This window comes from Diceros bicornis, chromosome 5 (assembly GCF_020826845.1).
Source record: "Diceros bicornis minor isolate mBicDic1 chromosome 5, mDicBic1.mat.cur, whole genome shotgun sequence".
NCBI classification, from domain to species: domain Eukaryota; kingdom Metazoa; phylum Chordata; class Mammalia; order Perissodactyla; family Rhinocerotidae; genus Diceros; species Diceros bicornis.
In genome coordinates, this window is record NC_080744.1 from 28,270,889 (window position 1) to 28,284,224 (window position 13,336).

A 13,336-nucleotide genomic window follows, 5' to 3' on the forward strand; every position below is an offset into this window, starting at 1 on the left:
CTGCAGCAGGAGGGATGGATGTTGAGCTTCAGAGAGCACTCCTCTAAGAGTCAGGGAAAATGTCAGAGGAGGAGAGGCCACCTTTCTAGAGAGACTTTAGGACCAACTGGAAAGTGAGAGTCAGTTCTGACTAAAGGCTAGGAGTGTGGTCAGGGTAAACGATGCCAGAGCAGCGTAAGTTGTTTGCATCCTCTCTTCTCACCAACATCAGAATTTTCCCCAAATTGGATAAATATATAGTAAAAGTAGAATGCATTCTGTATTTGACATTCAACAAAGCTAAAGATAGTAACTCAGAACAAAATTGAAATAAAAAGGAAATGATCTACAACTGGCATCTTTAAGCATCCACACAGACTGGGGCTTGGGGGCATCATAACCCGTTTCTGCAACCCTTTTGGGTCACCTTTGCTAGTGGCCAGGGGCTTCTTCAAGTCAGTGGGGGTGATGTCAGGGCGCTTGGCTGGCAACCGTTCTTTGTGCTCCAACAGACTAGAGCCAGAAGCCAGGGACTGTTTCCTATGGTGAGGGAGGCAAGACATGGGAAAATGCCCTCAGGGGAGGGGTGAGGTGGCGTGAATTGTCTCACAAGAGTCAGTCTGGAGCTCTTAGGCTTTTGTCCTCGGGTGTATCTGGTTCCCGTGTGCTGGTCTCTGACCAACATCCTCCTGTTCTGCTCGGGGATAGTCCCTAAACTCTGGTTTCTCTTTGCTGCTGTTCCCCACCTCCCTTTCTTCACATAAACTATCATCTTAGAACTGCAATATCCAACCCAGCCTCAGCTTGTAAGTAAAAGAAAGGTGGGGGAGCTCCAAAGTGTTACTTCAGACAACCATTTATTGGTGCAAAAATGGAAAGCTGGCTCCAGGTGGGAGGGCAGTTGGAGGTCCCATTCTTCTGTTTTCTGTTTTTTTTCTTCTGTTTAAATACATAAAAAATACATGTGTGGGCATGGAGAATGAGGCGTGGGGGAAGTGGCACAGGAGTTGAGGAGACTTGAAAACCATTCCACATAAATTCTCTTCTGACTATTCCAACAAGATTCTCCTCTTATCTTTTTTCCCATCCTGCGTATCTTCCCTCCTATTTTTATTTTTCACGATTAACTCTCATGATTCTAATTTTCTTCAGTTGCAACCTATCTCTCAAGGGTGAGTGAATCAAGGTTCACTCCTGAGACTGGTTTCTAGTCACCACACACTGGCTAACACAGCTCTCCCTCCTGTCCCGTGGTTGTCATTCCATCCTTCCTCATTTCAAGCTCATTCAGAAATCACATTCATCTTCTGCTTCCTTATAACCCCCCTCTGGCTCCTTGCTTGGGATTCATATCTTTTCAAAATGATCTAGATTGTTCCTTTTCCTGATCCCAACGTTCCCTCTATGGAGCCATTCTCTAGCTTTATTCCTCCTCTTGATACAATATGGTTTGAACTAAAAATGGTTTTGGTCCTGGTTGGTAAGGATCTTGGGAAAAGGAAAAGAAATGGTCATGGGAAGAAAAGAAAGCATTAATGGCTGAAAGCAGAGGCAGCTGAAGGGGACTCCAAGGGCTCCTGGGATGGGAGGAGGCAAAAGGTGCATGACTCGCTCTTGCTTGAAATCTCCCAACCTCTGATCATTATCTCCAATGCTGATAGCATCAGTGACTCAGAAATATATGGAGAGTCTAATGTACTTCTCCTCAAGCCTCCTTTCTATAGTCATACAAACCCTCTGTACCAGAAATAGCTCTCTAATGTCTATATAATCGTGTCCCTGTCAATTCATCTCTTCCAAAGTCCTGGTAAGATCACTTGAGTTGAAAACAGTAGAGAATCAATGGCATGCTGGATGTCTTCTGTTTGCCCCTTCAGATTTCCTTATGACCTGTCCCTCATGCAGTTGACCTATCTGCAGTGCAGCAAGAGACAGTTTTGTCCTTTGGCTTATTTTTGGTTATGGCCAACAAGAGACACTGGCAGTACACCAAAGAGTAGAAGGAGAGTGAGGGTATTCCTCTGGCTTCCTCATGGTCGAGTCCCTGCAGGTTGGTTGCATCCCTCTCCCCGCGGCCACAGCTCTTATTGGCCTCTCTAGCTCTTGGTAACTGCTCCCTTCTCTTCAGCTTAGGTGACAGCATTGTTACTACTCAGCCCCAGGGTATTGCACCATCATTTGCTCTGTCCAAACCCTGCCCACACTTTCCTACATAGTCCCTTTATTAAACTTGCCTCAATTATCCAACGTGTCTCTGCTTACTTCTGAGACTCTAACATATAAGATAGGGGATAAAGGTAAGGAAGGAGAAGAAAATCTATATAGTGAGCTTTTCTTAGAATCACGTTATTGTGGGTTGAAATAGCTTTCTGAATGAACTTCCCTAGACTTACAATGGGGATAATATCTATCTGGCAGGGTTGGGAAGGTGAGATAACATATGAGAAAGCAATAGCACAGGGCCTGGGACACAGCAGGTGCTCAGCGTGGAATCTCTGTTATTATTCCTACACACCAGGCACTATTCTGAGTGTATCACATGTGAGTGCATTTAGTACTGAAGGGAAAACAGAGTAGGATGGTGCTTCAGGGAAATTATTTCCTGTGTCAGACATTTATATTTAGTTTTGCCTGAAGCTTGCCTTCTCCCTGATCCCTGGTGGGTAAGCTGGGCTTGTGAGGAGGTTTGTCTATCTCAATGTGTGGGGAGGGGGAGGGGATGGACAGGACACAGACTGAGACGAGAATGAAACTCAGGAGACCTTGTCTACCTAAAGGCCACTTGGGCTTCCACACTGAAAATATTAGAAGGGCAAACTGGTGAGAGGAATTGAGCTCACAGGCACCCCTTCTCTTTCCCAATTTCTCCACTAAGTCTGAGCTACTCCTCCATCTCATGGGTCAGCAGCTGGCCAACTGCCACCCTGCTCCTCCTCAATTCCAGATAATCAGTTTTTGTATTTGCCCTTAGCAGTTTTTAAGAAAAGTAACACATTGTAGGGGTTACTCAAACTGAAAGGCAGATGGTCAAGTAGGGAGGGGCCAGAGGCACATTGGCAGGTAGAGCAGGCAGAAAAGAAAGCCACTAAGTCCTGGTAGGGCCAAGTAATCACCATAAGCATCTATCCGGCGCCTTTCTCCCTCTCTAAAGATACTGCTCCTTAATCCCTCAGCACAAGGCAGTTGGAAGGAGACAGAGGCTCAAAGAAGAGCAATAATGTCCCTGGGGCCACACAGAGCTCAGTGTGAAAAATAGGAACCAGATAGATCTAGGTCAGTTAGCCTGATCTCAAGAGTCTGTTGGACATGTTGTGGGTGGCTGATAATAGGTACTGGGAGTGGGGTGGGTGTGGTTAGTCTAGGAAAAATCTAGATCTGCATGGTTTCTGTTCTAAATGTCTTCTCTCTAAATGCTGGAACTCGGGCTCAGTTTCTCAACACCTCTGGGTAAGGTGGTAGCAGGTTGTTGAACTTTCAGCAATGCTCCCATGCCTCGGGGGCATGGCCCTTAACTGACAGAATGGCTAGTGGCCCTGAATCCAGAAGAAAATCACCCTTCCCACTCCCCACTCCTCCATGTCCTGTACCAGGAAGCTCCTAAGCAACCTGGAGAAACAAAGTATAGCACAGCTGAAGGGGAAGGGTGAAGCGGACATTTATTACACACAGTAGCATAAATGGGACAAGAGTCAAATCTGGAGATGGTGTTTATGCAATTCTTCAATTTATAGGCAGTCAACCTAAACATCCTTTTGTCAGTCCTGGATGAGAAATGGGATCTCATGTGGGGAAACGCTGGGGCCCAGTTCACGGGGATGATGCCTAGTGAATGTCTCAGTGAAGAAATGTTTGAATGCCAAAGACATTTGGGAGGTGTCTCCTGTGGGTAGGAAGGAGGTCATCCTAGATAGGTCCATCAGAAAAATCAGGGATTTTTCAGGCCCACAGGGCAATAAAGGCCATAAAGGCGAAACCAGCAGCTACACAGCCCCACTTGGCTAGAGGGGCCTCAGGACCAGCTAGATCTCGGGGCAGAATTTCTAGGAAGGTGACATACAGGAAGGTGCCAGCTGCTACACCCTCTAATACAGCCTGTGCTAAGCCTCGCCCCCCTTCAGAGTCTCCTTGGGCCACAGCCAGCCCTACGGCAAGGCCCAGAGGGGACATGAGAGCTAATGACAGTATGGAGAACACGGCCCATCGTGATCCAGTGCCTGTCCGCACCAGCCGTAGTCCTACGCCAAACGCTATGAGCCCCTTGTGAGCCAGGACAGCAAGACAGAGCTCCACGGTAGCGGCTACGGTGGGCTGCAGCCCCACAGCCAGACCTTCAAACACTGAGTGGAAGGAGAGTGAGAGCAAGAGGATGAGGGCTCGAAGGGGACCCCGTGAGGGTGAGGGCAGAGGCCCATGGCTGTGGAGTCCAAGGACATGAGCCCCACCCCATTCCTCCTCATGCACCGTTGATCCTTCAGCAGCCCCAGGACAGCACTGCAATGCCAGTGACTCCAAGAGGAAGACAAGGAAGAAGCCCAGGGAGATGACGAGCTCTCCATAGGGATACTCCATCTAGGAACAGAAAGAGGGGCTGTGAGTTGGGGGAGGAAGGGAAGAAGTGCACTGGATGGACATGGCATTGAGAGAGTGAAGGGAAGTGAAATGTGGTAATAGAACATAAAAACAGGAGAGGAATGAAGCCCAGAGTAGATGTGGACATGCAACAACAGGAAGGCCAGAGGGACTAGGGGCACAATATCAATAGGGTTAGAGATATGGGAAAATGATGTGAAGCAAGTCAAGGGTCCAAGGAAAGAATGGAAGAGTAGCGCAAGAGCTTTTTCTGGGATTCCCTAAACCCAAAAGGATTGGGTTGGCTTCTCCCTTCCCCTACAACATCTGAGCCGAGGAGCAGAAGGGATTCTTGGTATTCCCCACATACTCCCCTCAAAATGGTCTGGGTATGGAAGGAGTCTCTGGTTCTCCTCACCCTCGAGGTTGGGGCTGGTGGGAGACACTTACCTGAGCTGAATCAGCATCATCAGAAGAATTTCTCTTACTTTCTGTCCTGTTCTAGGGAGAAAAAAGCAAAAATTAGATGGGGATGGAGCAGCTCAGCTTCCTGTCCTCTTCCGTGGCAATGCTTTCCTTGAAGCCCAATCTGACCTGTTTTCATCATTCCACACATCCCAAGAGCTGTCATCTTCCCTGTTGTTCCACCCGTGTCCCCCGCTCCATCACTTTTCCCCCTTTCTTCCCTTGGTTCTGTTCATTGTTCTGGCCTCACACCCCTGTAGCTCAGCATCTCTGTGGCTCACCTGCATCACAAACTGCCGGATCTCTGATTCAATTCCCTCCAGGGCTTCAGCGGTCATGTGCATGAACCCTGCTCCCAGGAAAACACCAGCAGAAGTGCAGCCCAGGAGGCTGAGGACCCGGTGGTGACGACCTAATAAAAAGCAGGAGTTACAATCCAGTTGTCAACAAGGAGATACAAGAAGGTGATTAAAGAGCAACAAGCAGCACTCAATATCCCAAGCTTGGGGATGGTGAGAGAATCAGAGCGAGGTATCAGGATAGGGTGATAGGGTTGAAGTCAGACTTAGGTTATGGGGACAAAGAAGTGGGCTATACCTGTGGCTGCATCAATCTGGAACCATTTGAAGCAGATGGGAATAAGGCCACAGACCAGAGTGAGAGCCAGCAGGGCAAACAGGCAACCAATTTTTACTCCTAGAAGTGGCTCCATCCTTGGGGTACAGGACAAGCAGAGGCCTCAGAATGACAAATGGAGTCGTAATCTTTAGAGGAGTGGTGTCTTAGGTGGTCAAAGCTGGAATGTCCACTCTCCTGAATTTCAGGAGACTGTTGGGATCCTCTTTCTGTTCTGTGTTGCCTGTGGTTGCACAGTCTTGCATAGCTGACTCGGGCCCTGCCCCAGCGTTCCGCCCTCCCCCTGCATGGAGGCCCCTCCCCTGGCTCATGCCTTCCTGAACCTCGAGACCAGAAACTCCAGACTCCCTGCCAGGCACAGTCCCCATGCTCTACGTCTTCTTCTCCTCTTCAATGCCATGACTAATCCAAGGGCTGTGGACGGTCTTCGTTCATGCCTGGGGCTGGTCTAACCCAAAATAAGAGTCTCTGGTAGTTACTTCCCAGCTGTTTTGTGTTGGGGACAATCTGGTCCTGCCTCACTCAAGACATTTGATCTAAGCCTTCCATATCCTTTCCACCCCACCCCAAGTCTTAGAGGTTGCTATGCTGATACTTGAACTGCACCCTTTCAGAAGGGATTTGGGGCCACCTGTGGGTAAGGAGGTGGGGCTGAGAGGTGGTGCTGCCATCGCTGTGAGAACTAGATGAGGGGATTCCCCTTTCCTGTAACCCCCCCCCCCAGGAAAATAGCTTCAGGCAAGGAAATGTCTAGTGGGAAGTTGAGGTTTCTAGTATTACAACATCGATATTACAACTTTTGACTATTCCTGTTTCCTGATATATATTGCTGGAGAGGGACTGAGAGTTTTAAGACAGAGTCACTCTAGCTCTGAAACAGCAGGGCCCAGGGAAAACTGAGAAATGAACCAAGTACACTGAAGGGTCCTGCCTGCGTATACAGGGGTGGAGATGGCAGATTCAGTCCTGATGGGGATCAACTCTTGAGAGAAATATACTAGGCAAACTCCAGGGGAGCTGACGAACCCTGAGGAAGATGCAAGGGAATGGGGCAGCTGCTGGTTCTCCTATCCAGGTGGCCTGCCTAACAACCCTGAGACCTGTTGAGCCAGTTTGCAGAGAGCCAGGGGCGGTTTTCCCACTACCCCAGATTACCTCCTTGGGAAGCCTGGTCTCAGGGAGAAGCAGTTCTTAGTGGAGAGAGTGAGCTTGAGATTTGTGTGGGAAAACAGGCATTGAACATCTCAGGATCCTCTTCGTTATAGGATAGGCCATGACAACTGACCTCTATATCTTTTAAGACTCACAAGATCCATTTCCATTCTTTTTTTTTTTTTGTGAGGAAGATCATCCCTGAGCTAACATCCATGCTAATCCTCCTCTTTTTGCTGAGGAACACCAGCTCTGAGCTAACATCTATTGCCAATCCTCCTACCCCCCCCCACCCCCCAAAGCCTCAGTAGATAGTTGTACGTCATAGTTGCACGTCCTTCTAGTTGCTGTATGTGGGACACGGCCTCAGCATGGCCGGAGAAGCAGTGCCTCGGTGCACGCCCGGGATCCGAACCCAGGCCCCCAGTAGCGGAGCGCGCGCACTTAACCGCTCAGCCACGGGGCCGGCCCTCCATTTCCATTCTTTGAAAACTTTTTATTTTTATTAAAACCTCAAACACACACATATATAGGAGTATCAGCCCTTCCATCCTGGATACCAGGTAGCTTTAGCCTTGGCAGGCTTGACAGAAGAAAATTTTTGTTACATATCCTTGTCAGCTTTCAGGGGGATCTTTAGCAGGGGACGGAGGAAGCTCAGGCGGCGTGGTCACAGGTAAAAGATCTCCCCAGGAGCTGACACGGGCACAGCGATACAAATCCCTGTGGAAAAGAGAGGTCAACGTGGGCTGCAGGTTCTTGCCACCTCCCACTAATTTTGGTCACACCCTCTCTACCTGCCATGCCGGCGGGCTGTGATCACAGCATGCTGCATATGCCCATCTGGACAGCACAGGTGACAATGCACATGGCGTGGCCGTTTAAGGACAGGCTGAGTGATACGGGGCCAGCGATTAGCCTCCTCTGGAGACCCTCGGGCAAGGATTACCATTGAGAACTTTTCCTCCTTTGGCTTCTTGTTCTAAGATAAGGATATAGAGACTGTTTGGAGGAAAAAGATACAGGGAAAAAAATTGACCCCCACTCCTGCAGCCCTTTTCATATTCTATGAGTCATGCACATTCAGGCCCTAAAATCTCCAGGCTCTTCTCTGTATTTTCCAACTCTTCCCACCTCTGATTCTTTTTCATCCTGCTTTCCCAGGTTATTTTCTCCCTCCCGCAATATTCCCAGGGTACATACCCAGCTGAAGGGGATGGGATGGTAAGCCTGGGAAAAGCTACAGGCCAGGGGCGTAGATGCTGTCAACTGAGGACAAGGAAGTTCATGAGGACACTGTGAAGACACATAAAAGACACGAGGTAAGACAAAAGAATCATAGATCAGAAAACTGAAAAGCTAAGAGTCATAGAGTCAAGAAGGGTAAGGAATATGGGAGCACAGGAGCAGGGGGTAGGGAGAACCAGGGAGTCACTGAGAAAAAAACTGGATAGGGACACAAAGTAGTGGAGGGTGGCTTTGCTTCACCTCTCCCTTTTCCTGGCCACAGCTGAGTTCACATCTTTGTGAGCTGGGAAAGGTGGAAGTAATACTCACGGGGGCAAAGACAAAACCAGGTCGAGGGTCCAAAGGAGACTTCTCTTTTCCCTGAAATCAAAGGAAATCAGAAAAATTAAGCTGGGCCTGAGGGGTCTATTCTCATAACTCAATCTTTGCACTCAGTAAATTGAGGACTCCTTTAACATTCAATTCTGTTAATTGTTAACTATGTTCTTTGAGTTAAGCTGGTTGCTTCTCTAAAACTCCAAACAAAGAACTTTTTCTCTGCAGCAGGAGAAAGGCAAGAACTTGGCACATAGTATGGTGCTCTCCCTTGTCAGCAACCTCCACTCTCAAAAATATCTGAATCCCGGACAATTAAATTTATGATTATACACTGGCTCATACGGCCCCAAAGAGATAAGGTTCTTGGCTCAGCAATGCCCTAGTTCAGGGGTCGGCAAACTTCTTTTTTAAAGGTCTAGAGAGTAGGCAAAATTTGTTTCTGTCCCAACTATTCAACTCTGCCATCTGTAGTGAGAAAGTCCCCATAGACACAGACACAAAAATAAGCATGGCTCATACAAAAACAGGTGGCAGGCCAGATTTGATCCTAGTTTGACAACCACTACCCTATATCATACTGACTTTATACGCCTAATATCCTGAGTGACCCTTCTCACTGTATGATAGAATTGCCTTCAGTTTTTAAGGGAGTACTAGTAACTCGTGACAGACAGGTGGATGGAGGGGTGTGAAAAAAGGAGAAAAAAACCTTACCTTAAGGACCAGGTCCCGAGCATCCATGAGAAGGCAGTGCCCAGCTTTTGTTCCATTCTCCACCAGTATCTGTGCACAAAAGGAGAAAATAAGCAGAAGCCCTGAATGACATGAAAACATAAACGTCAGTAGCTCCTTAAGAACATTCACAGATGGAGTAGGGCTCCGAAGGGAAATAGACATTATATATAAGATGGGGATGAAGACCCTAAAAGAGGGACAAAGGGATCTATGCAGCAAAAAAACGGTCAAGAATGATGACACGCTCTAATGGAGAGATGGAAAGGCAAGAAAACCATGAAAGTGGTTTAAAACTTGAACGGAAAAGGGATTTCAACTCACCAGAAAATGACTTGTCTTGCGCCATAAGGTTTGGACTACCTCCGTGCGGTCAGCCTTGCTGGGCAGTTCACTTAGGGAAAAGGCTGATACCACCACATCGAATTGTACCTGAGGACCGAGACAAGACATATGACAGACCCACCACCTCCTCCTTCCAAGAGTACAACAAAGTTCTATCCCCTAAATTTCTTCGTCTTTCTTTTATCTTCTAAGAGTCAATGCTGGGTTGTGAAGCCGAGGCCACAGTTTCCCATCTGCCAACTTCCACATTCAGCACACCTACACACTGCCACTTGCCTTGGGTGATACAGGTAGAAACTGTCTGAAAAAGACACCTGGAACATAAGGCTTCCCAGATTCAGAACCACCTGTGGAGGAAAGCAGAGATGTAGCAACTATGAATGTACAGGTATGTATAAACTGAAGTGATATCCTGACAAGAAACATGGCCCCGGGAATAAAGAAAAACGCTAGGTGAGAGTGAGATGCAATAGGGTAAGCAAATATTAAAAAGGGGAGGGAGAATGTTGGGTCTCCCGTCCTGTTAATCTTATCCAACCCATCCACAGTCCAGCAAAGGCCTCCACCTCCCTCTGCTTGACCATAATGTTGGAAGGAGATCAGATTCATCTTTAACTTTTAGCCCTCTCCTCTACTCCCCAATAAAACACCCTTTCTAGGACTCCTTTGCTTTCTTAGCTCCTTCAACTTTGGAAAAGCCCTTCTTATACCTTGTCCTCACCTTTCAGTAGCTTTTCTGCCAAATCCAACATGGCAGCTGAGCTGTCCACACACATATATTCACGTAGGCTCTGGCCCCAAGTACTATGAGCAGCCCTAAGATGGCAAAATATAAATCGCCAATTCTCATGACAATGAGTCATCCCTACAAGAGACCACTCCACCTCCAACCCCACCCCTGCTGAAACAGAGTGTTATGTTAAAATAGTTGGAAAAACTAACAATTTTCGTTTATAACTCCTTAAAAAAAAAAAGGCAGACTGAAAAAACTACTTGTAGGCAAAAAATTTTGATGATATGTAAAACCTACACCCTAGACTAAATTCTTTTCCTTTTTTATCTTTCTAAACATGCGTCTTTTTTACTTGACATTTCTTTTAAGCTCTGGCCCTAATCCATAATCTTACGCCTTGCCTAACATGAGGCAAGAAACATTCTAGTTCCCAACTTTCCTATTCTCCCTCTGGTTCCACAGTGTCTTGATACTGAAGTGGTGTAGGCATGGCTCTCCAGAGCTAGAATTGACAGAGAAAGATACTCACCAGGTGACAGAACCAGTACCCGAACCAAAGTCCATCAAGGTTTGTGGTTGGAACTCTGGAATTCGGGCCCGGATCTGAAGAAATATATAACACCCCACATTAGGGTAAATAGACACTTATTTAGAGCCTTGGTGAATATGAATTAGGGGACTACGATAGAGGAGATGCGACGTGAACGTGTTTTGAGATTCAATGTAAATACTTTATAGGATAGGAAGCTCCTAAAAGAGTGATTCTAAATCTTTCTTGGGTCACAAATCTTTTCAGAGGATAAAGAGGGCCTCTTTAAAGAAAGAAATGGACATGCAATGTCCCAAGAATCCTATCCCAGGAGACTACTTTATGAATCACGGAACTGATGGTAAAAGGGTTCAGGTTGAAGTTGAGGGACTTTCACCTCATGGAATGCCCTGGAGACTGCTGCAAAGCCACCATCCAGTCTTGCTGCCATGTACACCAGGCTCAGTCCCTCATTGTAGCTGCCAGGAAAATCAGAGAGTCATACCCACTGGAAAATAACTATCTATCCCATAGCTATCTTCTAGACTTTTAGGAAACGAAATCTTTGGAAAGGGCTCTTCCAATTCAACACTTTCACTCCTCAACAGAGAAGATTCTTGGGGAGCCTTACAAACCAGACAGCTTTTTCAAACACTAAACTGTGTAACTGTACTTCCCCAACTCTCCTTCTGAAGTCAAACTTTTCTTTCTTCTACAGCCCTTCTAGTCCCCCTTACCTCAGTTCTCGCCAGTGGTAGGTAGTTCTGCGCAGGGCATGCAGCACTGCTCCACAAAGTTTCTCCTCTGTCTGAGATGAGTCTGGGGTGAGAACAAGGACTGGAAGTGAGGACCTAGGAAGAACAGGGCTCAGATCCAGTATCTGAATATACTGCCTGCCCATTCCTCCCCAACTCCCACCAGGGAAAGCCTCAAAGCTTAGGAGAGAAGCCAAACCTAGAGAAAAAGTTCAGGTAAGAATAACGATGACTACCACCACCAACAGATTGCATCAGATAGTATTTTACCTCTACCAGCAGTTTATTCAACTCCATCAACCCTATCCCACAGGTTTTGTTCTTTATTCAAGGGAAGTATGGTAAAGAATCAAAGGATTGGATAAGGACAATATATTGTGGATTTCCTCCTTTCTCCCACACTTAAGATTGTGATGTCTCCAATGTTCCTATAGGGAGGAAAGGGGCTTGAAAATCTTAAGCCTCATGACCGTGTTCAGTTCAGTACTATTTTATCTACTGAGCACCTACTATGAACCAGGCACTGTGGGAAGTGCAGGGAATACAAGACGAAGAAAAAGTAGGTCTGTAATATGCAGGAGCTCACAATCATGAAAATAACTTGACAAATTATACTTAGTATTCTCCTATCCCTGAAGAGGGTTCCAGTACTGGACAGGGAGCCAAACAGGGACTTTATTTCACTTGAATAAAAACTTAGACGGTCCTAATCCAGCGGACTTGGAGGACACAAATAAACATCTAGATTTCAACAGGATACTGAAGCACTCGCTGACCTTTACCAAAGCCCCAAGGGCAATCTCTGAAATAATCTTTCTTCTCTTGATAAGACGTCATTGTAATAACTGCTCTGGCCAGAAAGTCAAGCAAGAAAACGCAGTATCTATTTGAGAGACGGTAATATTATTTCTTGCTCTTCACTTCTCACCGATATTTCAATTTGGCCTCTTTATTCTTAAGCCCTACCTGGGTTTTCCAAGAATTTTTTCTCAAGATGTACAGCCCGTCTTTGCAACTCCTCTGGCTCTATAGGTAAATGCCGGCTCCAGAGATAATTGGTCAGTGCTTGCACCTGCTTCTCCACATTGGGCATAGACCTCTCTACGGGCGAAAGATGAAAAGCGGCATCACTCGCGGGCAGCCCCAGTCTCCGCCTCTTCTCGAGCCTCCCTTTCCACCGTCACTCACCGAGCAGCAGTAACTGCGCGGCGTCAGCCAGGGCTTGCGGCAGCCGCACGCGCGGCAGCTGCAGGATGCCAGGGTGCCGGCGATGGGGCCTCTTCCCCAGAAAATCGGACTTGTTATCCACCTGGGATACGCCGGGCACGAGGGCGGCGAGAGCCTGCAGCCCGGGAAAAGAAAGCTGACTGCGAGGGGCAGAAGGCAAGGTTCTGGGCGTTCGCTTAGAGAGGAGCTGCCGAGAGCGCCTCCCAGAGATCCAGCGTCCCTCCGAGAACAGGGAAAAGCAGGCACTCACGCGAGACTGGGGAAGTACTCCAAGGCCGCGGCGCCATCTGCCTAATGTCTGCAGATACTTCAGTTCCAACGCGGTCGCCATGGCTCCCGAGGCGACCCGGAAACGGAAATGTAGGTGCCTGTGACCCTCGCGGGGACCATGCCCTGCGGAACAGCGGCACCGGGCAGTATTAGCCAATGAAGAGAGCCAGTGCTTGCTGGTAGCCAATAAACAATAGATATGTAAATCACCTTGCAGAGTAACTGTACATGGATCGGACTTGGACCTCGGTTCCCACGTAACTAGTCGCAAGCGAGGTGGCGTCGCGGCTGCGTTGGGACTGGTCTCCGGGTCCAGACATCGAGGGGGCGGGGCGGGGCGGGGTGGGGAAGGGCCCTTTCCTGGAGTCTCTAGAAAGG

At 47.7% G+C, this 13,336-nt stretch overlaps 2 protein-coding genes across 5 annotated transcripts; both read right to left on the reverse strand.

Moving 5' to 3' along the window:
* Window positions 1-304: 304 nt before the first annotated feature.
* Window positions 305-6,361, reverse strand: SLC39A2 (solute carrier family 39 member 2). 2 transcript variants are annotated; one of them, XM_058541054.1, is made up of 4 exons: window positions 5,611-6,361; window positions 5,295-5,425; window positions 4,999-5,049; window positions 305-918 (listed from the first exon to the last, which is right to left on the reverse strand). In XM_058541054.1, exons 1-4 carry the CDS (start codon window positions 5,723-5,725, stop codon window positions 820-822), a joined length of 396 nt encoding a protein of 131 aa, XP_058397037.1. In that variant the 5' UTR covers window positions 5,726-6,361; the 3' UTR covers window positions 305-819. The 2 variants fall into 2 exon arrangements, with proteins under 2 accessions (XP_058397037.1, XP_058397036.1); XM_058541053.1 differs by lacking the exon at window positions 305-918 and adding an exon at window positions 2,368-4,548.
* A 747-nt stretch (window positions 6,362-7,108) lies between these two features.
* METTL17 (methyltransferase like 17) lies at window positions 7,109-13,045 on the reverse strand. Of its 3 annotated transcripts, none has more exons than XM_058541056.1 (14): window positions 12,939-13,045; window positions 12,650-12,803; window positions 12,428-12,562; window positions 11,444-11,525; window positions 11,104-11,185; window positions 10,707-10,780; window positions 10,166-10,260; window positions 9,721-9,791; window positions 9,424-9,531; window positions 9,082-9,150; window positions 8,359-8,409; window positions 8,005-8,097; window positions 7,599-7,774; window positions 7,109-7,524 (listed from the first exon to the last, which is right to left on the reverse strand). In XM_058541056.1, exons 1-14 carry the CDS (start codon window positions 13,017-13,019, stop codon window positions 7,419-7,421), a joined length of 1,377 nt encoding a protein of 458 aa, XP_058397039.1. In that variant the 5' UTR covers window positions 13,020-13,045; the 3' UTR covers window positions 7,109-7,418. The 3 variants fall into 3 exon arrangements, with proteins under 3 accessions (XP_058397039.1, XP_058397038.1, XP_058397040.1); XM_058541055.1 differs by having other exon boundaries at window positions 7,599-7,783; XM_058541057.1 differs by lacking the exon at window positions 7,109-7,524 and having other exon boundaries at window positions 7,672-7,803.
* Between the last annotated feature and the right edge of the window lie 291 nt (window positions 13,046-13,336).

What these genes read in the sequence shown, in the direction of transcription:
- SLC39A2 (XM_058541053.1), bottom strand. Translation starts at nt 5,725, where the DNA reads ATGGAGCCACTTCTAGGAGTAAAAATTGGTTGCCTGTTTGCCCTGCTG. An exon ending in CCAGATTGATGCAGCCACAG is followed by an intron (nt 5,426 to 5,610) that starts GTATAGCCCACT and finishes GCTTTTTATTAG; the next exon opens with GTCGTCACCACCGGGTCCTC. An exon ending in TCCGGCAGTTTGTGATGCAG is followed by an intron (nt 5,050 to 5,294) that starts GTGAGCCACAGA and finishes TTTTCTCCCTAG; the next exon opens with AACAGGACAGAAAGTAAGAG.
- METTL17 (XM_058541055.1), bottom strand. Translation starts at nt 13,019, where the DNA reads ATGGCGACCGCGTTGGAACTGAAGTATCTGCAGACATTAGGCAGATGG. An exon ending in CTGGTTTTGTCTTTGCCCCC is followed by an intron (nt 8,098 to 8,358) that starts GTGAGTATTACT and finishes GTGTCTTCACAG; the next exon opens with TGTCCTCATGAACTTCCTTG. An exon ending in ACAGCCCGCCGGCATGGCAG is followed by an intron (nt 7,525 to 7,598) that starts GTAGAGAGGGTG and finishes TCTTTTCCACAG; the next exon opens with GGATTTGTATCGCTGTGCCC.